This window comes from Cibotium barometz, chromosome 56 (assembly GCF_041138505.1).
Source record: "Cibotium barometz isolate CiBa-2024 chromosome 56, ASM4113850v1, whole genome shotgun sequence".
Lineage (NCBI taxonomy): Eukaryota > Viridiplantae > Streptophyta > Polypodiopsida > Cyatheales > Cibotiaceae > Cibotium > Cibotium barometz.
In genome coordinates this window covers 9,838,581-9,861,212 of record NC_141101.1, presented here as the reverse complement: position 1 = coordinate 9,861,212, position 22,632 = coordinate 9,838,581, and the positions used below count along the sequence as shown (strand labels likewise).

General features: G+C 39.7%; 1 protein-coding gene across 3 annotated transcripts; it reads right to left on the bottom strand.

Annotated features, from left to right (window-relative positions):
- Window positions 1-3,435: 3,435 nt before the first annotated feature.
- On the bottom strand, window positions 3,436-11,641 carry LOC147606871 (cytoplasmic tRNA 2-thiolation protein 1-like). 3 transcript variants are annotated; one of them, XM_086791007.1, is made up of 10 exons: window positions 11,486-11,641; window positions 10,672-10,786; window positions 10,440-10,582; window positions 10,238-10,357; window positions 7,098-7,210; window positions 6,899-6,991; window positions 6,090-6,130; window positions 4,624-4,690; window positions 4,332-4,443; window positions 3,436-3,796 (listed from the first exon to the last, which is right to left on the bottom strand). In XM_086791007.1, the coding sequence occupies exons 1-10, from the start codon at window positions 11,552-11,554 to the stop codon at window positions 3,605-3,607; spliced, it is 1,065 nt and encodes a 354-aa protein (XP_086647133.1). In that variant the 5' UTR covers window positions 11,555-11,641; the 3' UTR covers window positions 3,436-3,604. The 3 variants fall into 3 exon arrangements, with proteins under 3 accessions (XP_086647133.1, XP_086647131.1, XP_086647134.1); XM_086791005.1 differs by having other exon boundaries at window positions 10,672-10,807; window positions 11,486-11,621; XM_086791008.1 differs by lacking the exon at window positions 10,238-10,357 and having other exon boundaries at window positions 10,672-10,807; window positions 11,486-11,623.
- Window positions 11,642-22,632: the final 10,991 nt, after the last annotated feature.

Sequence of the window (22,632 nt, the reverse complement as noted above, 5' to 3'; positions counted from 1 at the left end):
CTTGAAGTCCTTGCCAATCTTGGAATGCCATTCTATCGAGATTCTATCCTTGAAGTCCTTCCCAATCTTGGAATGATATCGTATCACGCAACATGTCCATTTCTCCTTATGACTTTGTGGAACAAGAGCCTAAAGAGCCAGTTATAGAAGATCCCCATGAAGTAGATGAGCTTGAACAATTGTCACATCCATTATGATTTCACAAAGAGAATAAGCTTGTAGGTGGCAAACTACAAAGATGCTATCTTGCGAAATTAGAGAGCTATTAACCTATGGATGCTAAGTGGATGGATAAGTTATATTTTCAAGAGTATCTATAGCTCCTATTAGAAGATTTTTAGCTAGCCAACTATTTAAAACCCATGGCGCGAGGGGGGGGTTGGGGGGGGTGTGTCCATGTGTGCTCTTCCGACCTCTAGATGAGTGGATCCATAGTGTGGACATGACAGCTCGATGGTGGCAGGGGACTTCTAGAGGGCACACCTCGTGTGTGACAAGAGGCTTATTTTTATGCCAAGGTGATCATTTTATAACTTCCGACCGACTAGGCATTGTGTCCACCTTTATGGTGGGCACCCTCTCGTTTATGGGTGTGGCTTGTTTGTTAGACCAATGGGCCAGAGCATGGGGCCTCGTGACTCTCTCTCTCTCTCTCTCTCTCTCTCTCTCTCACACACACACACACACACATGCTTTTGGAGATGTATAAGAAGCCTTTGGCCATGGGGCCTCTCTCTCTCTCTCTCTCTCTCTCTCTCTCTCTCTCTCACACACACACACACACATGCTTTTGTGTATCAATATGGACCACTTGCACCTACCTATCGTATAGTTGCATTCTCTATCCATAAACTTGTATTACCTGTTGAAGACTCCATACTGCACATGTGCCTAACTGTATGTACTATGCACATCCCATATGGTCGTACAATACTTGTTGTGTGTGCTTCCTTGCAGTTATGACACCACCGACTCCTAGTTTTGCTAATTTGAACGTGAAAAGTTGATCGTATTTACAAGTAAGAGCTTCTACTGGTCTTATTTCTACTCTACATCTACATGCTTGGTCATTTTGCTCTTCTAATTCTTGACCTTGCACATGCATGCCTATGTATAGATGCCAATGGAGCATAGTTGCATGTGATAAGTTATTGGATTGGGGAATGAGGAATTACGCACTTAAAGCTTTGGATTTTGAAATTTGGCCTCAAAAAAATCATGTTCAGTATCTATTTTCATTGCATAAAGTCGCATTGGAAATCGAAAATTCAATGCCCGTGAAGCTCGAATCTCAGATTTTCCTTTTCATACATATATTACAAAGGGGAGTCGGCCCTTTTCGGCTCTAGTGCCAACGTCATTTAATTTTCAGCATTGCTACTTTGTTTGTGATGTGCCATTTTAGCTTTGTTTAACAGTAGTATTAACAGTTTAAGTGTGTGACAAGATTGTGCTCAACTCTGTCTATGGGAATTTCATATACACCTACAAGAACTTGGCTAATCATGTGGCTGCAAATTGCCCTTTGACAATGGTTCCTTTAAGCATGTATATGTCATAAGGGAAGTTGAAAAGAAGTTATCTGCTCCTTCTCACTTGTTTTCTCAACCTTGCTCAAAACCAATGGTGCTTTAAGGATTACTTCTTTGTAACCAAACAGTTGGGGGCAAAAATCAAGCATCACTAACCTCCAACCTTTTTTATCAATTAAATGCTCACTCACAAACCTTGAGCCTTTTTCATCAATTAAGTGCTCTCAAATGGAACTACCAACAGCATTCATGAAGATGTGCATTGGGATTAAGAATGATCTTCAACTATTTATCATAAGAGAGATGATCAAAGATAAGAGTCCACTTCATCCCTAGTGGACTCCACTCCTCTACTTATCTGTGTGTCATGGTAAGCACTCTGCGCTCATCACCATGAGATATCATAATTTGGTTGTAGTTGAGCTATACTAAATACAAGATGTTATTGATGTGAATTTTAAAGAGCTGGTTATTTTCTTTTTTGATATCTTGTGATCCTAGATATAATGCATGTTTTATTACTATAAATACTTGGTAAAGAGAATGTGCTAAAGTCTATGTAATTAGCTCGTATATACCTTGGTTGGTCTAGGTGATCCTCCACTTCTTCACCATGCAATATGTGTAGACTAGATTGATAATAACCAATCCACATTCACCAGCCAATTATGCTAGTTCCAATAAACCTACGATCTAGTCTAGATCAATATTATTGTTCCACTTTCACCAACCAATTATACTAGTTCCAATTATCATAACTATAGGGCCTATCCAAAACCAATTGGGTGTACTTGTTTGGACCCAACAACCTCAAGATAAGATGTCCACTATGGAGATAATAGCTCATTCAAGCATGTAGCCTATAGAGCACTGGCACATCTATCTAAGCCATCTTTTCACCATATAACTTCTTGTGCCACCATCTCTCATAGATACGGAAAGATCAAATACCTTAGCTATTCAACCATGGCTACTTCTCTTGAGGACCAAATACACACGAGCGCTAGTGCCAAACATATCATTATTAGATGAAGTATTATATCAACACTTATTTTAACATATTTTTGTTGACACTTTGTAAAAGCCTCACAATGCTACAACCTTTCCATCATATAACCTCCAATATAGCTCCCAAAAACTTAAAGGATTATACCAAAAGTAATTACAAAGGTTATATGACGGATAACAACTAGTTGGATGAACATCCAAAATTTGAACTTTGTATAGATATGTACGCGTGCACATGCACACACACGTCCACGTATTTCTAGAGAAATAGATGATTTTCATTCATAAAATTAGACACTATTGTTGAATTTCTTTGAATATTGTCAAGATTATATTTCAAGCAAAATTTAAAAAACTTAAGCAGAGTTGATTCCCAAACTGAATCTTAAGATTATATCTCAAACAAAATTTAAAAAACATTGAGAAGATTTTGGACCACTACATGGTTTTGTAACAGTCAAAAACACCATCACCACATCCAAAACATAAAATCCCCACAATTAGGATCAAAGCAACCATTACCCTAAAACAAAAACACCATCCTCACACCCCTTATTAGAGCGTTAATGATATTTATCAACAAAATGCTTTCTTTCATTTTTAAAAGAACCTTTCAATGAAGTTCAAAATAAAACAATCTTAAATGCTAGAGCTTCAAGCCTGATGCATTCTAGGGAGACAAGAAAAAGGCCTTGCCTCCTTGAGCACGGATGCGCAAGAATATCCATGTGGGGTACAAGGAGAGCTCTTAGGCGAGGCAAAGCATGCACTAAAACCCAAAAAATGTAGAATTTGCACATTGACCATCACAATGATGTGAACTCCATGGTCACAAGGTGGGAGGAAAGAGGACGCTTGGGGGGGGGGGGGGGGGGGGGGGGCGCGGGGAAGGGTCTTTTCAATGCAAAGATCAATGCTATTTTATTCATCAAACATAAAGGGCTACAGAACTCCACCTGTAAAATGCCCATCACCTGGGATCAATCGACACCAATGGCTTCTATACAGTCCTAAACAGGATCATTTGATGAGAACTTGTTGGACCTCCCTTTTTATCTCACTCATCAAAAATCCAAGGAGATTTTTGTGGCATCTCCTTGCACCTTAGTTCTATGAACCCGGCCATCCACGTCTAGACTAGAAAGGGCATCTTCATTCAATGAACTGTGTTTTTTTGACTGTCTGGTCCGACTTAGTCCCAACCGAGGAAGACCTCTGTTTAGTCCATCCAATAACACACATGCCTTGCACCACTTCTGCAATACATGAACGACGATGAAATCAAAACATTACCTCTCCAGAATTTCAAACAATTCTGCTACAAAAGAACATCTTATTCATAGACTATTTTTTAAACAGCTCAACCTCTCACAACCACAGGGTATCGTATATGTGCCCTCACTGGTTACAAGCTGCATCACACATCGCAGTAAATGCTCATAGGCACATATCAAAAGAGCTTAGCCATGCCTGTCCAGGCTTAGCAGATGAAGATATGGCATAGCCAAACATAGTTTTGTCTTTTGTTATCCAAGCCGGGGTCTAACACGGCTTCAGGGTGCCGAGAAATGCATTTGCCATTAGATTTCTCATTCCCGTTTCTGAGAGCGGTTTCAGCCAAACATTGTATGCCATGAACAAGCTACCTAGAAGGTAAGGAGATGGCTTGAATCATAGGTTTAATTTCCACCGAACACTAGTAGTCATTTCAACTATCTCAATGCTCACAAGGTAACCCACCTCAAGATGGCAACAAGAGTTGTACCAATGCAATGGGATAGTGATACGTACCTGGCTGGAGATGTACCCGCAACGCTCACACACTCCTTGCTCTGGCATTTTAACATCAAGAGATATCCTGAAACTCTCCCCTGACTTGATAATGTCAAGAATGGCTCTTGGTCTGAACAAAAATCAGAGAAAACAAAAAAAAAAACTTCAGCCTGTTGCAAACTGAACTAATCAACCTTGCTTTGATCTATTAGAGCAGAAATAAAGACGAAACTATCTTAATCATTTGCAAATACCACTAGCCTAAGTAAGCAACACAAGAAGACCCCAAATCACTGAGAACAGAACATGCCTTATTGCCTCTAGATCCTTGATAAATTCACGAGCAAACCCTCGATATGCATTGGGTGAATATATGCCTGTAACAAAACATAAGAATAAATACACAAACAATATGCAATGGGTATATCAAAACAGATTTAAGTAATGGGGTAATTAAGCATCAAACTTCAAAACTACCAATGGAAGGTGTGCGAAACACTTGAAATGTAATGATTAAATTGTATATCAATAGCCTCAGAGTGTAAGAGGGGTCCTCCAACTCCCAACCAAATAAGGTATCCCCGTGTGAGGACATCCAGTGCACTCACAAACCAAAAGTCTAGGTGACAGTTCACTCCACCAGATTGAGAAGGCACGAATCATAGAAGTTTTCCAGACTAAAACATCAATTTCATAAGCATATACTGACAAAGCTTCAAACCATCAACTCCATCACGCATTCACATTATCAGCACCTGAAGGTATGGAGAGATTTTCATTCAATCAATATCTGCCCTTGTCAGCTTTTAATTAAGGAAAAGCTTGTTGTTCAGTTAACCTTAGAATTTCAAGCAAGGAGGAGCAGACCTATATAGCTTTAAGTGCAAAGTGTCCTCCCTTGTGTTTCCCTATTAAGTTGTTTTTCATCAGGCTTCAATGTGCAACTTGCAATGTGGGTGCCCAGGAAGGCCTTATAAGGCTTCTCTCCAGGCTAAAAACCATAGAGCCATTCTCTGGACCCCCCCTTCTGCCGAGGCAACGTTATGGTGTCCTGAGAGACTTCAGCTCGAGAGGCAACGTTATGGTGTCCTGAGAGACTTCAGCTCGAGCATTCCCATTGCCATCTTCTATGACTCAAGGTAGTTTCAGATCAGCCACAAGGTCTGGTGGATGCAAGAGCAAGAAAGGACTGATGTTCATAGTGTGGCCTGCCATGGAGATCCATACTCCAATCCTCGAGCTTCAATGTGGGCCTGACTGGTTATACTCCAATACTTCAGCTTCACCATGCAGCCTGCCAAAGGCCAGACGGTCTGCAGTCCAATACTTGAGGATACTCGCATGGTAACCCATAGCTTCTCTTTGTCAAGAGAACCCGCATTTTATTGTCTGAGGCACACCTATGTATTCAGGCTCCATTGCTCTTGGTGTTAACCAGGCTGTGACTTCTTGCATCTCCTTGTGTGACAGATCACATTTCAGTATGTTCTTGGTCAGTTAGACTGGAGCATTTGGTCAGTTAGACTGGAGCATCTGCTCCATGGCTAGCCATTGTTGCAGTTGCAACACTCATTTGAGCAGCCACGTATAAAATGCAACCTAGGGTACTATTAAAAGTAATTTATATCTACATACATCAATTCAAGAATCAAAACAGAAGGGTTACACAAATTTCCACATGGAACTTTCCCCCGGTAAGAGACCCATCCCTACTACTCTTAAGTTCAACAGTCAATGGCATGAATGTAAAAAGGAAGAGAAGTTGTGTAAGCTTACACTCTGTAGAGAAGTAATCCAGCTTCTTGAAGTAAGCGTACGTAAAATAAACGTCAAGGTTAACAGAAGTAAAGATTTCAAAGAAAACTCTGTTAGCCTGAATACAAAATGTCTATACTTTCACTTAATAGTTCACAAAGCCAACAAAAATCCATACCAGATCCTTGCATCAACCAGCACAGTGCTTCATCGGATCTCTGTTTCACTTTGATTCTTTAAACACGTAAATAATACACAAGCAAAGTACTCAAAAAAAATCAGAAACACATACAAACAAGGTAGAGAAGCTGTGCAAGCACACTGTCCAACACACTAGGAACCAGAAGAACGACACTGGTCACCACCCAAACACCCCCCGTCCTCCTCCCCCCCCTCTCTCTCACAAAAGTGCACACACACGAAGGTATCTCTTAACTCTCAGCGTGTATCAACTGTACTAGTCAAGGACTCTTCATTTATACCAAATAACATCAAGCATAAATCAATTCAATTAATAAAAGCAATACTAGAATCTGGTCCTTGGACAGGATCTCACACTTTCTTCACTGTAAACATGTTCATAACATAGCCAAGCCAATATTCTATGTACAAAGATTTTTTGAAACCGCTCAACAAAGCAAAACCTGGTACCCACATGCTTACGCAGTCAAATGCATGTCTTATACCCCCAAATTCTAAAAATAAGGGACAGAGGTACATCTGAACAAATTGTCCCATGCCCTTTTCATAAAAACAATTGATACTTGTCACAGCCAGTAAGCACACGAGATAAGCTCTAAAATGTAACAATCTAGTCAACAAAAGGATATATTACTATCTCCTTCTCGTATGTGTACTTGAATGGCTTGCAGCGAGGAAGTGAGCCCTCCTCCCCTGTGACTATTGACGTGCAGCGACTCAATCTGCATCAGAAATGACTTGAATTTAACCCCCTTGCCACAAAAAAATGACTTGAATTTAACCCCCTTGCCACAAAAAAAAAAAAAGTGAAAAAGTGTAAGCAGCGACCTGGCAATGTCGCCCCGAAGAAGATTCAGTAGAACCGTTTCCGCCATGTCATCTGCATTGTGACCAGTTGCAAGCTTGCTGGCACCCAGCATGACTGCCCCTCTGTCCAAAGCCTAACACAATCAGTTGTTAAATCAGTCAACTATTTCTCAAAATAAACATAACAATTATGTTTAGTCGAAACATGCATGTGAGGCATCCATACCTGCCACTACTCATATAAATACACGCAATTGTGCAATATGCATAGCGTGCATAAAAACTTGATGCCCTTACTAGATCGATCACACATGCACACAACTCACACATAGCATTGTCTGTAAGGTCCAGACATGCATTTGTCGGAATGTGCAGCGGAAACGAGACTGAAAACTGAGAGCAGAAAACACAGAAGTGCTGGAGAAGAGATGTGCTGTGAAACTCTGGTATACACACTGAATCCGGTACATAATGTGTGTGTGTGTGTGTGTGGGGAGGGGGGGGGGGCAAGGTGCCCATATATATATGGCCAAGGGCAGCCAGTAGGCCCTGTCTAATCAGGCCGACAGCCCCTACATGGGCCCCATGACCATGCATAACCTGGTTGGCTGGCCCACGACCAGGCTTGGCTTGGTCGGCCTGTGTGAAAATATTCCCATTATTTACCCAGCCCAATAAGGGCCGCTTCTTTACTGGCCGACTTCCATGATTGGCCGACCAAATAAAAACACCTTATATAAATATAAGGGTCTCGACTTGCTTTGTGAACCATCAACCCACGAGAAATCCTTGGCACCTTGCGATCTTCACGCTCTGCGTTTCATCCCAGGTGCACACATGGAAGCAATCTACAGCATGTGATTCAAACATAGAAAAACTGGCTATGGTGATTAAGAGATTGATTAAGATTTTTGCTAATCAACTAAACCTAATTGAGTCAAGCTCTGATACCAAATGTTGGATATGATAACTAAGCTATGAAGATTGATCAAAACATACTCAAGGTGGATCAAAGATTGTACAAAACATCATGAATATGAGGGACAAAAATTGATATATGCAGAAAATTGATATGAGATTAACACAAGAAGACACTAATTGTGATTAGACATGAACCAAACTTACATAATCACTTGATCACGACTTGTACCTTATTTAGAGACTCCTCTACTCTATTTTTAGTTGCATGAGTTGCATGAACAACATGCACCAACCATTTGTAGGCTTTACACACCAACCACTGACCACTAGCCTATCAACCACATATTAAATTGGACTAAGGAGTTGGGATTACATTTATCCAACAATATATATATATATAGATGGCCATGAGTATATAACATGCACGTTCCTAAAAGGTGAATTTGGGCATGTTCTTGGATTCATCTAGGTATATATATATATATATATATATATATATATATATATATACCTAGATGAATCAAGGATATATATATATATACCTAGATGAATCCAGGAACATGTATATATATATAGATGGCCATGAGTATATAACATGCACGTTCCTAAAAGGTGAATTTGGACATGTTCCTGGATTCATCTAGGTATATATATATATATATATATATATATATATATATATGAATCCAGGAACATGTCTATATATATATATATATATATATATATATATGAATCCAAGAACATGTCTATATAATATTATATATATATATATATATGAATCCAGGAACATGTCTATATAATATTATATATATATATATATAACATATATTTTATATATATATATATATATATATATATATATATATATATATATATATATATATATATATATATATATATATATATATAATATGAATCCAGGAACATGTCTATATAATATATATATATATTATATATATATATATATCTAGACGAATCCAGGAACATGTCCAAATTTACCTTTTAGGAACGTGCATGTTATATACTCATGGCCATCACCTTGCTGTCTCATCTCTCCTCTCAGTACTCATGATATATGTCCTCTCATGATATCTCCTTCCCAGCCTAAAGAACCTCACTGCTGAAGAGCCTAGAGTTTGTTGATGTGCTCTCGCATCGTCAAAGACTTTGCAAGATTCATCACTCGCATCTGCACTTCCAAGGAAACTCTCTTCATGGGTGATACCCGATTGTACAGAGAGGCAAAGTGTTGCCAAATCCCTCGAGCTAGCATCATGTGTTTGATATGATTGATCACTTGGGGTGTGCAGTTGAGGAAGATGAAAGAGCGCACACGGGCATTGACACGATCCCACAACTGTGCATGGACCTCCCGCACTTTCTTGACTGACAGTGAAGCGTCCTCCTCCTCCGGATCTAGCCTAGAAACTCAACTGTGACGAAGTCAACCAAATCATAAGATTCCAAAACAGACTCCATCATCACCTTCCAAATGCCATAGTTGTTCCCATCCAACTGTCGGTCCACCGGGAACGTCGAGAGGATGGGGATCTTCACAGGTTTATCCGCCATCTCAAGCAAATCTGCCATCTCAGGGGTTCATGTGATCTCGTGAAGGGAGGGTGCGTGGGAAAGAAATTTGAAGAGGCTGCAGTCAGCACCAAACACAGCAGCCCCGCAAGCTCTCGCAGTCTCCAAAGCTTCAAGCAACCTTGAGCTCTGGTACCATGTCGGAATGTGCAGCGGAAATGAGACTAAAAACTGAGAGCAGAAAAGGCAGATGTGCTGGAGAACAGATGTGATGTAAAACTCTGGTGTATAAGCACTGAATCCAGTACATAATGTGGGGGGGGGCCATATATATATGGCCAAGGGCAGCCAGTTGGCCCTGTCTAAACACGCCGACAGCCCCTACATGGGCCCCACGACCATGCATAACCTGGTCAGCTGGCCCACGACCAGGCTTGGCCTGGACAGCCAGCATCTAGACGGGCCCCATGGCCAGCCGCCTCCTACAGGCCGGCCAGAGAAAGAAAAACAGCCAGACAGGAGATGAATGCTAACGGCATTTGGGCACCCATACATACCTTATGTATTATGCATTCATATATACACATTGTAGCCTGCATACAAATTGCATGCCCATTTAATTGAGTCACTAACACACCCAAGTATGCACACACAGCAGACAAAAGCTATCCATCTAAATTAATATTCTTTTACTAAAATTGTGTGCTTACCTGGCGTCTGAACACCCCACAAAATGTGCAATTGTTCTTACGGCCTATCTCAGATACAATTTCATCCATGGTCCATCCATATAATGATTTGTATGAGACAACTAAAAGGGGCACACCATACTGCAAAGCATGTAATTGCACCGATCAAAGAATGGCAGGCATTGTTTCCAGACTTGCGTAAGTGACTTTTCAAACAAGGCACCTGTTTCTCATTTCGCTTCACAGTCTCAAGTGAGTCATCCCTGTAGCCGGTGATGCCCTCATCAATTGACAAAAGAAAGATGTCAAGCCCATAGCCGTGCCTTCGATTGAGCTCTGTTAGAACATAAGCTAGCACAGTTGAATCTGCCAAGCAGAAGTGCAGACGTCAAAGATGCTTCCTAAAAGGAATGCACATGGATGTAGTCTATAAAGCTTGTTTTGGTATGATCTACCTTTTCCACCAGAGGCTCCGATTGCAACACGTTCGCCAGGTTTAAAGAGCTGATTCTCTACAATGGTCTTGTGGATCTCCTCCTCAAATGCCAAAAAGAAGCATTCTTTACAAACCTGTAGATGTAAACAAAAACCCTGAAAAAGATTCATAAACAGTGCTATACCAGGAAGACTGTAATCGACGAAGACAAAAGGTGGGGGAGGGGAGTGTGTGAGTGGGCTGGGGGTGGAATGGGGTATGCCATTGGAAATGTGTCCTTGTCTTTGACAAATTTTTCAGCAAGCAACCTCACAGGAAAGCAGCCACATACTTTTCTTGTGAAAAGGGGTTGTTGATCTCCTCTCTATTTGCATTACTGCTGCCATTCGATTTGGCTCTCTATCATTTTCAGTATGAGAAGTAACAATGGTCTGGGTCACAATGAACCCGTGGGTACACACCCGTGGAGTCCATGCAACACACTGTTACAATTTGTAAATACGGCTTCCCTCACATCATGATGATGTCCAATGCCATCAACACCTTCATCAGAGAAGTGATCCGTTGCAGGAAGCACTAAGTAGTTTAGCCATATGCATACGTGTATGAATACTACATACATACAAGCTTGTAGATTCATGCTCTCCCTTCTACCTTACATCCTGCCTTCTTCTGCAAAAGAGCTTGAGAATCACTTGATTCAAGCCCGTTAAGATCCCCTAAAACCCTAAGTATTTGATCAGTCACAATCTCCTTTATCATGGTAGAGCTGTGCGTTTTTAAGCACGAGTTAAGCAGCTGTGTTGTTGCCGTACATACACAAAAAGGGATACCTGCTGAAGAGTCTTGGGCCTGCGCAGAGCTGGTCGCCGTTTGAGACAGAGGTCGCATAAGCGTCCCATGAAATACCTTAGCTAATTAAAGGTTGCCCTCACGTCCCATGAAATACCTTCCTAGAATTAGAGACCAAGGATATGAAGAGAATAATAAACTTCTAGGCCCATAGTCTAGTGGTAGAACGGTTGGGACCTATTATGGGGGCCGGGTTCAATGCCGGTGAGCTACGCAATGGGGGTTGGTTGTGAGCCGATGGACTAATCCATCTTCCCAGTAACCAGAATAATTAACAACTGTATGAGTTTTTTTTCTCTAAAATGAAAAAAAAATCACAAAACTTATTCTCTTTCAAAAGTTTTTCCTAATGATTTCTCGTTTTATCAAATCTTCCTTTTTAATAGGAAATATATTTTTTGGATATTGAAGTAGCTTGCAGACAATGAGAGAGAGAGAGAGAGAGAGAGAGAGAGAGAGGTATTAACGTCGGTAGAATGCAACACGAGGGCATATACGACCCCGAGAGAGAGAGAGAGAGAGAGAGAGAGAGAGAGAGAGAGAGAGAAGTATTACCTCACGATGGCGACATTAGAGAAGTTGAGGGTGGCATACAAAATAGGAAAAAGGGTTGTCTTTTTCCAAAAAGAGGGTGGAACTAAAGAGAGGAGACAAAATACTAAGGTTGTAAATTAAGAGAAAGAGAAGGTTTAAGGTTGGTTGTCATTGTTGGCCTGGAGAGTGGGACGAGAGTTGAGTCATAAGACTCATCATATTATTGATATAAGGAGCAAAAGATTCATGTGAATTTAGGTTTTAACTCAAAGAACTCAATCTTTAATGCAATCTTTGAGTTCTTCCCTTTTGCCCCAAACAACTTGTCAAGTGCTTCCCATGCTTCCAAAGAAGACTCAATGTTAGAGATGTGATAAATATAGTTGTCACTATGTGCCAATGCAATCACAGCCAATGTTTTATCATCTTTTAGGATCCATGCAAGCTCAACATCTCTAGTAGACGGCTTTTTCTCCTTCTCGTCTTGTGTAGCTCTAAAGGTTATCTAAAGGGACTGGAGAAAACCTTCAATAATTGGAGAGAAAGGGAAGCACTGCTATCACTTTGAGAGAGAGAGAGAGAGAGAGAGAGAAGACGGAGGGGATTGAGCTGTGTAGTAGAGAAGCCTTGCCTTCCCTATAGTGCCTGTTGGTAAAGTCCGTGTTTGAGAGAGAGAGTGTGTGTGTGAGTGTGTGTGTGTGTGTGTGTGTGTGTATGTCTTACAATATTTAAAGATAGAAATCATTGATAAGCATCCACATGTAGTAGTAGCTGCCATGAAGGTTAGATTAATCTTCCTTTTATGTAGGTGAAGTCAAGGTGATATTATTGAATTATTTATTAATAATTGGTTACATTATTAATAGATTTAGTTTTTGGAAACATTATTTATGTGTTGAGCGATGAATTAAATCTTAGTAGGTTATTCCATTGAATTTAAATGTAAATATTAGCAAGAATTACAAACCTTATAGCTTCTAGTTATAACAACCTTACACAAAGGATTCACAATAACCTAGTAGGTATGCGTTTGTAAAAAGGTAGGTTCCAATATCATTGTTGAGATCCTAATCGAGGTGGGGGCTGTTGCATGTGATTGCTCTCTCTCTCTTCCTTTTTTTTTGGTAATCACATGCAAGGTTACAATATTTATTGAGGTTAGCAAGGATTCTATGAGGCTATTAGTAATGGGAGAAGAGGCAGAGGTGTGGATGTAGGTTGTCCCCTCACAGAGGATCTTGTATAGTGACGTGACTTGCTTTACTTCCCATGTGCTTTTTTATCTATTAAAAGAACAATTAGGTGCTTTGACCATTGGCAAGCTGATATACCATGAAATACAAAAGGGTGATTCCTTACACTTTAAAGCTATTACAGTCCAAACATTTGGAGAGAATTGAAAGGATTTAGTTGACTTGTGAGGTTATGGAGCCATTTGTTGTTGTAAAAGGTCAAAGGTTATTTGGAATAGATCATTGGCTATTGTTGGTGAGGCTAAACTCTAAGGAATTCCAGGTGATGGGTCAGGCATACACCCACCTTGGTCCCCCATCCAGAGATATACCTAGAAGGTATCGATGATGAGGTTTCCACCAATGGGTGAGTAAAAGTATACTTACTAAGCGGTTGCTTCCTTTGATTATAGTAGATAAGGATGATTGGCCAGTTGAAGACTATTCTTCTTTATGAATGGAAAATAGGTGTGATTTTGAGAATCACAGTGGTGAAACTTCTATGAAATTGCAGAAGAATGGTTTGTAGGAGTGGAAACATGATGAGAAAACACAATGGCCATGTGGTTGACATTTGAGTGAGTTTTAGCCTTCGTGATTTTGCAGGTGTCGCGACCGTGATCGTTGAAGAATCACTGTGACAAGAAACTTGTATTCACACTACATGATGATTGATATACATTGAGAACAAGGAGAAACACATTTTAGAGATGGTTTTGATGGAATTTCAGATAGCAAGGCAGTGTGATTATGCAAAGATAAGAATCACGAGTGTGATGCTTGTAATAATAATGGTGATAATATTACATGTAAACTAAGGTTAGATGACTTTAGTAGTTCAACATGATGAGAGAATGCCAAAATACCATACACTTGAACATTTGGATAAAGATTTGTTAGCGATAGAATCACATGTGTTATTCTTAAAATCACAAGTGTGATTCTTAGAAAAATCATGGCCATAAGAATTAATGCAACACAACACATGATTGTAGAATATTTATGTGGAGTATAATTTGAAAGTAACAGGCATGGTGTGAATACATTTGGACACATGTTGGCAACCGTGAAAGTAACATGCATGTTGTGAATACATTTCACCAGATGTGTTGCTTTTTTGTTGATGTAGTAGGTTTTCATAAGAAATATGTGACCTTTGATTTGGACATTTGAGGCATTTTTGGTGGACGTGATTTGGGGAATCATAGCTGTGTGTCTACAAGTGCCATAGGCATGATTTGAAAATCACGGCAGCTTAGCCTTATGTTTTTCTTCATACTGATGATGTACGTAGAATGTGTAACATCCTTGATGATGATTAATTATGTAGAATAGATTAAGGTACCCATATGAGGTTATTACCATCATAATATCCTTGGGCTTTGATGAATTCTTTGATTTGGAGCATTGTACCTTGATTAATGGGTTTTTCTTTTTGGTATAGACTTCTTCCTAGGTGTAGGCCTTTTCTTCTTTGGGAGCATGGTCTGCTTTTTTGAGATCCAAACTTGGGTTGCACCTTCATGATAGCCTTGGGCTTGCAAATTTACCTCTGGAAACCACACTTCCTCTTTACTAGAATTTTATTGTGTAATTGCTTTGAATGCCATGTTTGAGGTTGTTCTAACTTCTTCTTCTTGTCAGGCCTATAAATTTGTCTTTGTGAATGTAGACTAGGTAGCCAAACAAGATTACTACTCTTATAGAATCATTGTGCTTGAAACAATCACTTTTCCACCCACCTTTTGATGCTTTGGAAATATCTTAATGGTCTTCTTGGTAGAGCGGAGAGACTGAAAGTAAAGCTTTTGTACTTATTTTGATATGAGTTGGTGAGGCTTGTGGTAGAATTAATGTGATGAGGCTTTTGTACTTGTTTTGAAATGAGTTGGTGAGGCTTTAGTTATGGGTTATGCGGCAGGATGGGATATTCAATAAAGGAGCAGCTACCGAGGTAGATGTTATGGGATGAATCTTACCAAATCCAATTGTGGATTTGATATCATTTGCAATTGCAGACTTGGGAACTTTAGCAAGAGGGATTATCATCATTAACGAGGTCACAATGATAGCTTTTCCTTTGTCAACCTTGGTTGTTATGGTCAAGGGCTATGAAGTTGCCAATAAAGGGGCTATTGATGATGAGGATCCCTTGATGTGAGCATTTCTTTTGTTGGTGATGTCGATCGATGATTTTTCCTTGTAGTATAATTTTCATCCTTGAGTTCTTTATTAGACATGGGTACCACCATTGGTGGTTGGGAATTGTTTCTAGGAGTGGCTATTGTAGATGAGGGGTTATGGTTGAGATCTTGCTGCTTCCTTGGTGACACTTATAGAAGAGGTTCTAGAGACATAGTGGCCATATCTTGGGTGGCTCTTCCTTCAAAAGATGTGGTCCTTATTCTAAGCCTTGGTGAAATGGAATGGTCACTTCATGGAGATCTACAGGTTTAGGACTCTTAATATGTATATTTGGGACTTTGGTACCTTCTTTGGGGATATGGCTGTTTTAGAGAGTCTATCACAAATGATCATAGATGTAGAGGGTGGGTCTTCAGCATGAATGGCTCCTGATGTAGAAGCCAGTTATCTCTTTTAGGCAAAATCATAAAGAGTGTTGAGAGTTATTTCATAGCACCACCACTTCTTTGTTAGAAATCTCCATGGCACATGTTCGATTGATGTAGTTTGGCATGGCTTGCACCTAGGTAGCCCAATCCCTTCCTACGATAAAATCTACTTCTAACACATAGTCTAACACACAAATCTTACATTTTAAGCGGTTAGACTCCACATAAATTGTGCATTTAAAAGACCATAGACATGGTATGCCATGAGTGTCAGTCCACAGAATCTATTCATGAGCCTGCAAGCTTGGCTCACCTATACAATGCCATAGCTCATATGTTATAAGATTGTGTTGTCTATAAGGATAGATTTGTGATTGGATGGTTTTGCCTCCCAAGCCTTTTTCAAACCCAACTTCTATTCTAGGAATCCATTGGAATGGTTTGGTTCTAGAGTCTCAGGTTTTGAAGCTTCCAACTATTTTGACTTTGGTAAGATGAGTTCAAACTCTACAGTCTCACTTTCAAGCAAGGGTTCCTTTGGTCATAAGAGTAATGTGAAGGATGTTTTAGGGGTTTCCAAGAAGATGGTTTGCTTGCTTTCATCAATGGGAGTGTTGACCAACCAATCACCACCTATAAAAACATCTTCTAGTTCCTCAGGTGTAACTTGAAATTCACATTCGATGTTATTATCCTGAGTAATAATTTTGTGTGAGAAATAATCCCCCACTTCGAGGTCTTGGCCTTCAAGATCTAGCATATTCATTTGCTTAGGAGTGAGCATGGGCTAGCCTAAAGATGCCCAAATTCTTCTTGAAATAGTATTTTGAGCATTAAGGCTAATCACTCCTTGTTTTCATTGAATGTTTTTGCCCACTAGAACATCTAGCCATATGTCTCGATTGTATCTTCAAGAGGTAGCATCGATGTTTCAGTGTATGATTCCCATTGACTTTTAGATTCATTAATTTGATCTTCAACCCTAAGCTCATATTCTCCTATGGCCCTTTCAAGTCTACAATTCTACATCGAGGTTTGATCAAGGGTTTGAAGGTCACTACCAAGGTCCACAACATTAATTATGTACAAAGATGCATATTTTTTACCCCTTCCCATTCGTTGTGTTGACATTTACATCTCATTTGTATGGACACTTTTGGTTTCATTTGCTTATAGCTTATGGTTGTGCAATAAGCCAATGACATCATTCCACAACTACGTACAACACATTAAGCAAATCTACCTTGTCTCTCAGAGGTTGAGTTTCATTTAGCAAATCTACCTCATTTTGAAACGAAATTTTATAATCCTATGTTTGGCCTATTTCTCTTGCGTGAGCACTTAGGAAGTCAATGGGGAGGAGTCAACGCGTGACTCGGTCCACCAGTCTCACCACACTTTACCATGTTTCACCATTGGAATTATCAATTGTCAATTCTTCTTCATTTGGTTGGAATTATCAATTGTCAATTCTTCATTTGGTTGGAAGGCTGCACGTACTTCTAATCCCTTGTTTTCCCATGTGGTGGCATAGGATAGAGTTTTGTTTTGGGTCTCCGTTTGTGTTCCTCCGTAGCACTTGCATTCCAAACTCTTTTTTTGCTACCAAAACTTGTTTTTTTATTATCAACAATAGTTGCACATGCAAGTTTTGATGTTTCTTGTGCAACCAATGTTCTACATTCTGAGTTGACTTGAGTCCCTTTGGTGAGACTATTTTGAGTTTCCTCTTCTCATTGAGCTTGTTTTAACATCCACTTTTTGCTTATCCTTGGTTTTGTTTAGTTTTTTAGGTTCCACATCCCTTTTCTTTGGTTGAGCTTTTGGTTGGTTCGAGGCTTGTTTGTCTCTATTTTATTTCTGTTTGGATATTTGGGATTCATCCTTTAGCTTTGGATCCTCACTAGTCTAATGTGTTACAACATTTTCCTCGTCCCAGTTTGAAGTTTCAGCGTTGGTAGAGTTTGTTTTGGTTTGCACCTTGGCTTACAGCCACCGTGTTAACATATTTTATGGTACGATTGTTAACCGTCCATTATGTACACTAATAACAATGTTGAGGGGTGTAGCTTTGGTTTTACTATGTTTAGTTTCAAGTATTATTTGAATAAGTGGTGTAATGCACATTGCTCACATAGAGGTTTCAAAGTGTTGGTAGTAGTTGCTAGAGAGACAAGGCATTCATATAGGGCAATCAACTATCTTGTGTGATCCAAGACAATAAAAACACTCAAGTGACGATCTTGCCGCATCCTTAATAATTTCTACCCCTTATTTGGTCTCATTCTAGGTCAAGGGCACCAAACTTTCTAATGCAAGTTCTTAGATTGGCAGGCTTTGAGGATTTATTGTCTCCTATTGATTCATTTGTATAGTATTTTGAGATGAAGTATCAATCAAACAAGGTTGGTGCACAACTTGTGTTTATGATTGATTTGGTTCAATTACACAAGCTTTAGGACAAAGTGTGGTTTCATGGCCTTGTTTACAATGATTGCGATATAAAGCATTGGCTTTATGCTCCTAAGTGGAAGAGGGTTGAGATTTTGTGATGTTTAGCTTGTTTTTCATCATGAATTTCTCTCCCCATTGAAGCGATGTAAAGTTGTTGAGTGGTGAGCTCTAAAATCAATTTGTTTACAACCCTTTGTTTGGTTGAGGGATTTACCACTTCTAGGTCATCATCAAACATGTTATTATCTAATTGGATAGCCTCTTTGCAACATTGGTCAAAGGTCTTACGATTTGATATACAGATCAAATTATGCGTCATTTTTTTTGTCCCATCATAAAACAATGTTTCAATTGAACACCATTCAAATTTTCCCATGGTTCACATCGTGAATACATAGTTTTTATCCGGATGATAAAATCTCATATAGTTTCATTAGTTTTTTACTCAATTAAGTAAAATTCACATGATACACACCACCAACGGCTTGCCTTAAGAACCTATGTGAATAAAGGCCTCTTTTAGGGTTCTAAAATTGACCTTTATCTCTAGCTTTAGAGTTTGAAACCATTGTCTTGCTTTGCCTTCTAAGCATAAATTTAAGGCTTGCACCTTAGTGGGACAATCAAGGTTTCTAAAAGCTTCACAAATTGTGTCAAACATTTGGAGATGCTGAAAAGGATCTACACTCCCATCAAACTTATCCATAATCTTAGAAATTTCCACTGAAAAATATATAGGTAGCTTCTAAAGGTTCAATATCTCAGCATGGAAAGAGTTTGTTCACTAATGGATAAAAGGGATTGGGTTAAAATTAGCATTATACAAGGAACTTGAGATTGGCAAAATTAGGGTTACTATAGGTTTGGTGAAACCTAGTAGAGCATTCACATGTACAATGTTAGCCCAATGTAGGTATGAAGTCCCTAAGGAGAGTTATGCCTCAATGTGTAGCATAGGTCTCAATGGCTTGCCTAAGGCTGCTGGCTTCAAGGTCCAAATCAACTATCTGCATGTGTAGGGGTAAGCTTTGACCTCCTAGATTAGCCATTCTTTCCTTTTTTTATCTTGTTCTTATAAACCTCTTGGCTAAGGAGCCCCCTTTTCTCTCAAGTTTCTAGCATATGGGACCCCTTAATCCGAAAGTCATGCATGACTTTCAGATTAAGGGGAGCTTTTTTTATCTTGTTCTTATAAACCTCTTGGCTAAGGAGCCCCCTTTTCTCTCAAGTTTCTAGCATATGGGACCCCTTAATCTCAAAGTCAAGCATGACTTTGAGATACCTTCAGGTAACAGAGTTCAAACTTAACTTGCATTAATATTTCATAGAAAATGCAATTACAAGAAGTATAGCACTCGTTGAGGTGGTCAGTTTGGACCCCTAGACGATAAAAAATGGACTTTTGGTGCAAAACAGGGAAGCTTTCAAATAGGTTGGGATTCTTGAGCGAAAGTGCAAGCTCCTAGCTTCTCAAAAATCTTGTCCCCATTCCCTTTTTCTATTTTAGGCTCCATCTCTCTTCTTTTGACCTTATTCTTGTATCGTGATTTTATAGGTTTGAGTTTTCACGGTCATGATTATGCAGGTTTACTCATACACATCATGAATGTGGCGAAATTTTCCCCATGACTGTAGAACCACACCAATTTTTACCGTGAAGATTGTATAATCACATCACTCGTACATCATGATTTGTCCGTACATCTTTGTCCGTACATCATGATTACTACCGCCGCGACGACTATAGAATCATGCTGATTTCATTGTCTCGTGAATTGTATAATTACGTCGCTGCTTGTGTGGATCGTGATTGTTTTTGCATTTGTACATTGTGATGTTGCCCATGTGTGAATCGTGATTCGTTTGTACACCATGATTGTTGCCCATGATTGCAAAATCACGTTGATTTTTTTCGTGACTAGAAAATCACATCACTCTACAACTGTGATTCGTCCGTAATGCCGTGATTATTACTATAATCGCAAAATTATACTGATCAAGACAAGATAATGTTTACTATTTTTTGCTGTACAATCTCAAAAATCATGGTGGGAATCTCAGGAAGATAATCATGGGCATGATAATGGCCATGATTTTATAGGTTTTACCCAAAAACATGATTTTGTTGCAAATTTTTTTTTGGGAAGTTTTTGATGTTTTTAATTGACTAAATTGTCTAGTATGGGTCTCCAGCATGAAGATATCGTGAATATGTGTTCAATGGAGCCCAATATACCCATTAAACTCCATTTTTTGTGATTTTTGTCTCTTGACTTCACTAATAAAAAAACTGATGTATTAGTGAAAATTAGCAAAATCAAGAGTTTTATTTTGTTTTTTATGAATTTTTTTGTTGAGTTCACACATAAAAGAGAGCAAAAACCACACCATTTCCACACGTCTATATCAAATCTTACTCTCATTCATGGCAGTCCATTATTCAAGAGTGTGAGCAATGGGTAAACCGTAGATTAGAGAAAAACAAATAATAAAGCTAAGGGATTGCGCCCTAGGAATGGCATAAAAAATGTTAAGCCTAAGAGATCACTTCGAGGGAACCACTCACCTCAATGTGTCATGGTGGTGATCTTTTCGATGGCCTTGCTTGTAACCCTTGAGGTCTCCAAGCTCACACCAACCATATCTCTCCATGGAAAGAAGTGTGGGTGCCCAGCTTGAGGAACTAGCTAGGCTACCCTTGGGGTTAGCCCTGCCACACTATTGGCCTGTTCTATTGAGATTAGATTTTTGCCAACTTGTCCATGCTCATGTCCTTGATGGGACTCTTGCTTGTGTTCCTTAACTGTAGCTCTCGATGATGCATCCCCCTATCTCTTTATTTGGGTGGATGACTTCCACATCCCTTTCTGCAGATTATCTATTAGGTTCATTGCCTCGTGGAGGCACTCATGCAAGATGTAATGCCTATCGAGATGGTTATAAAGCCTCTTTCTCTCAAGACTGATCATAAGTGATAAATCATCTAGTCTTTTGTGGGGGCTGCATCTCATATGGAGATACTTGGTTCTTGCTATGTAGTCCAACATTATCTCTCCTTCCTCTTTTGAGGTTTATAGATCTATGTAATGAAGTCTCCATCTAGCTCCGCGCTAGAAATCGTGGGAGATCCAAACGTCTCTTTGGTCATGGAACCGATTCTTAGGTTTCAAGAGTTCCTCGTTCCGATTGTAATTGTAGCGGGGTTTATATATCTTATACATCTTTGGAAGAGAAAGGGAACGAGATTATTTAAAGGATCTATTGTGGATGTTCTTATAGGAAAGGCCATGCCAGGTTGTGTAGTTGATGCATTAGGAGTACCTATTGATGGTGAAAAAGGTGGGGTAGTCTCGTTAGATCATCTGCGGTCGAAAGAGGCAAGGCCATAATTGCATACAGGCATGGGACTCACTAGAACACCCGTGAGGGAGGCCGAGACCATAGCATGTCGCAAAAGCACGATTGAAGGCAAAGAGTCTCATACGAATGAAGATCATTGTGCAAGCCCGGTAGTTTGGTGAAAGGTGAGGCTGAAAGCTGGCAAATCGGAGTCTTTTTCGGGTGACCATGCTCTATTCAACGTGTTGCCAGATAGACACGGATATGCTCCATGCCTGCTATATAGGCATATCATGGTCAGGCCTGAGTGACACTTCTGCCTCCTTTCGTTTACAGAGAGTGGATTGCCTATCTATTGGTGGGGACGGAAGACTGAACGACATCCCGGCAGAAAACGTGGGACCTTTCAACTCTTATCTTATTATGGTCCCAACCATCTGCAGGTAACACCGGCAAGATCTTCGGCTCCACTGGGTGAGATTCCAACAATGAAGGTGTATCTCAAGATCTTATAGCTACCCTTTTCAAGTGGGTCTAGAGACCTAAACCATTGGCATCTCAAGATCTTATAGCTACCCTTTTCAAGTGGGTCTAGAGACCTAAACCATTGGCATGCTTTGCCTTCAAAGTCTAAGTGAACAGATCTTGTAGGGATTCTGAATCCTTCCAAGGCTTCACAAACTTGATCAAACTTTTCTAGGTAGTACTGAATGGGATTTGTAGTTCTATCAAATTTGGTCATCCTCTTTCAGGTGGTATGTTTGTGGCATGAGCTTATAGACACGAGTCGAGGTGGAACCCCACATACATGAGTCTACGTGTAATACGTGAGCCTACAGACGTGAGCTTACATATGTGAGGCTAGAGACATGACTCTATAGGCATGATCCTAGCAATAATAATAATAATAATTTTTTATAGCTTGAGTAGATAAGAGGTGTCTAAAATCACTTTCATACTTGCTTCAGTGAGCTCAAGATCATTTCACCAAGGTGA

What these genes read in the sequence shown, in the direction of transcription:
- LOC147606871 (XM_086791005.1), bottom strand. Translation starts at nt 11,554, where the DNA reads ATGGGACGCTTATGCGACCTCTGTCTCAAACGGCGACCAGCTCTGCGC. An exon ending in TACGAGAAGGAGATAGTAAT is followed by an intron (nt 6,131 to 6,898) that starts ATATCCTTTTGT and finishes CGTTTATTTTAC; the next exon opens with GTACGCTTACTTCAAGAAGC. An exon ending in AAGGATCTAGAGGCAATAAG is followed by an intron (nt 4,444 to 4,623) that starts GCATGTTCTGTT and finishes ATTTTTGTTCAG; the next exon opens with ACCAAGAGCCATTCTTGACA.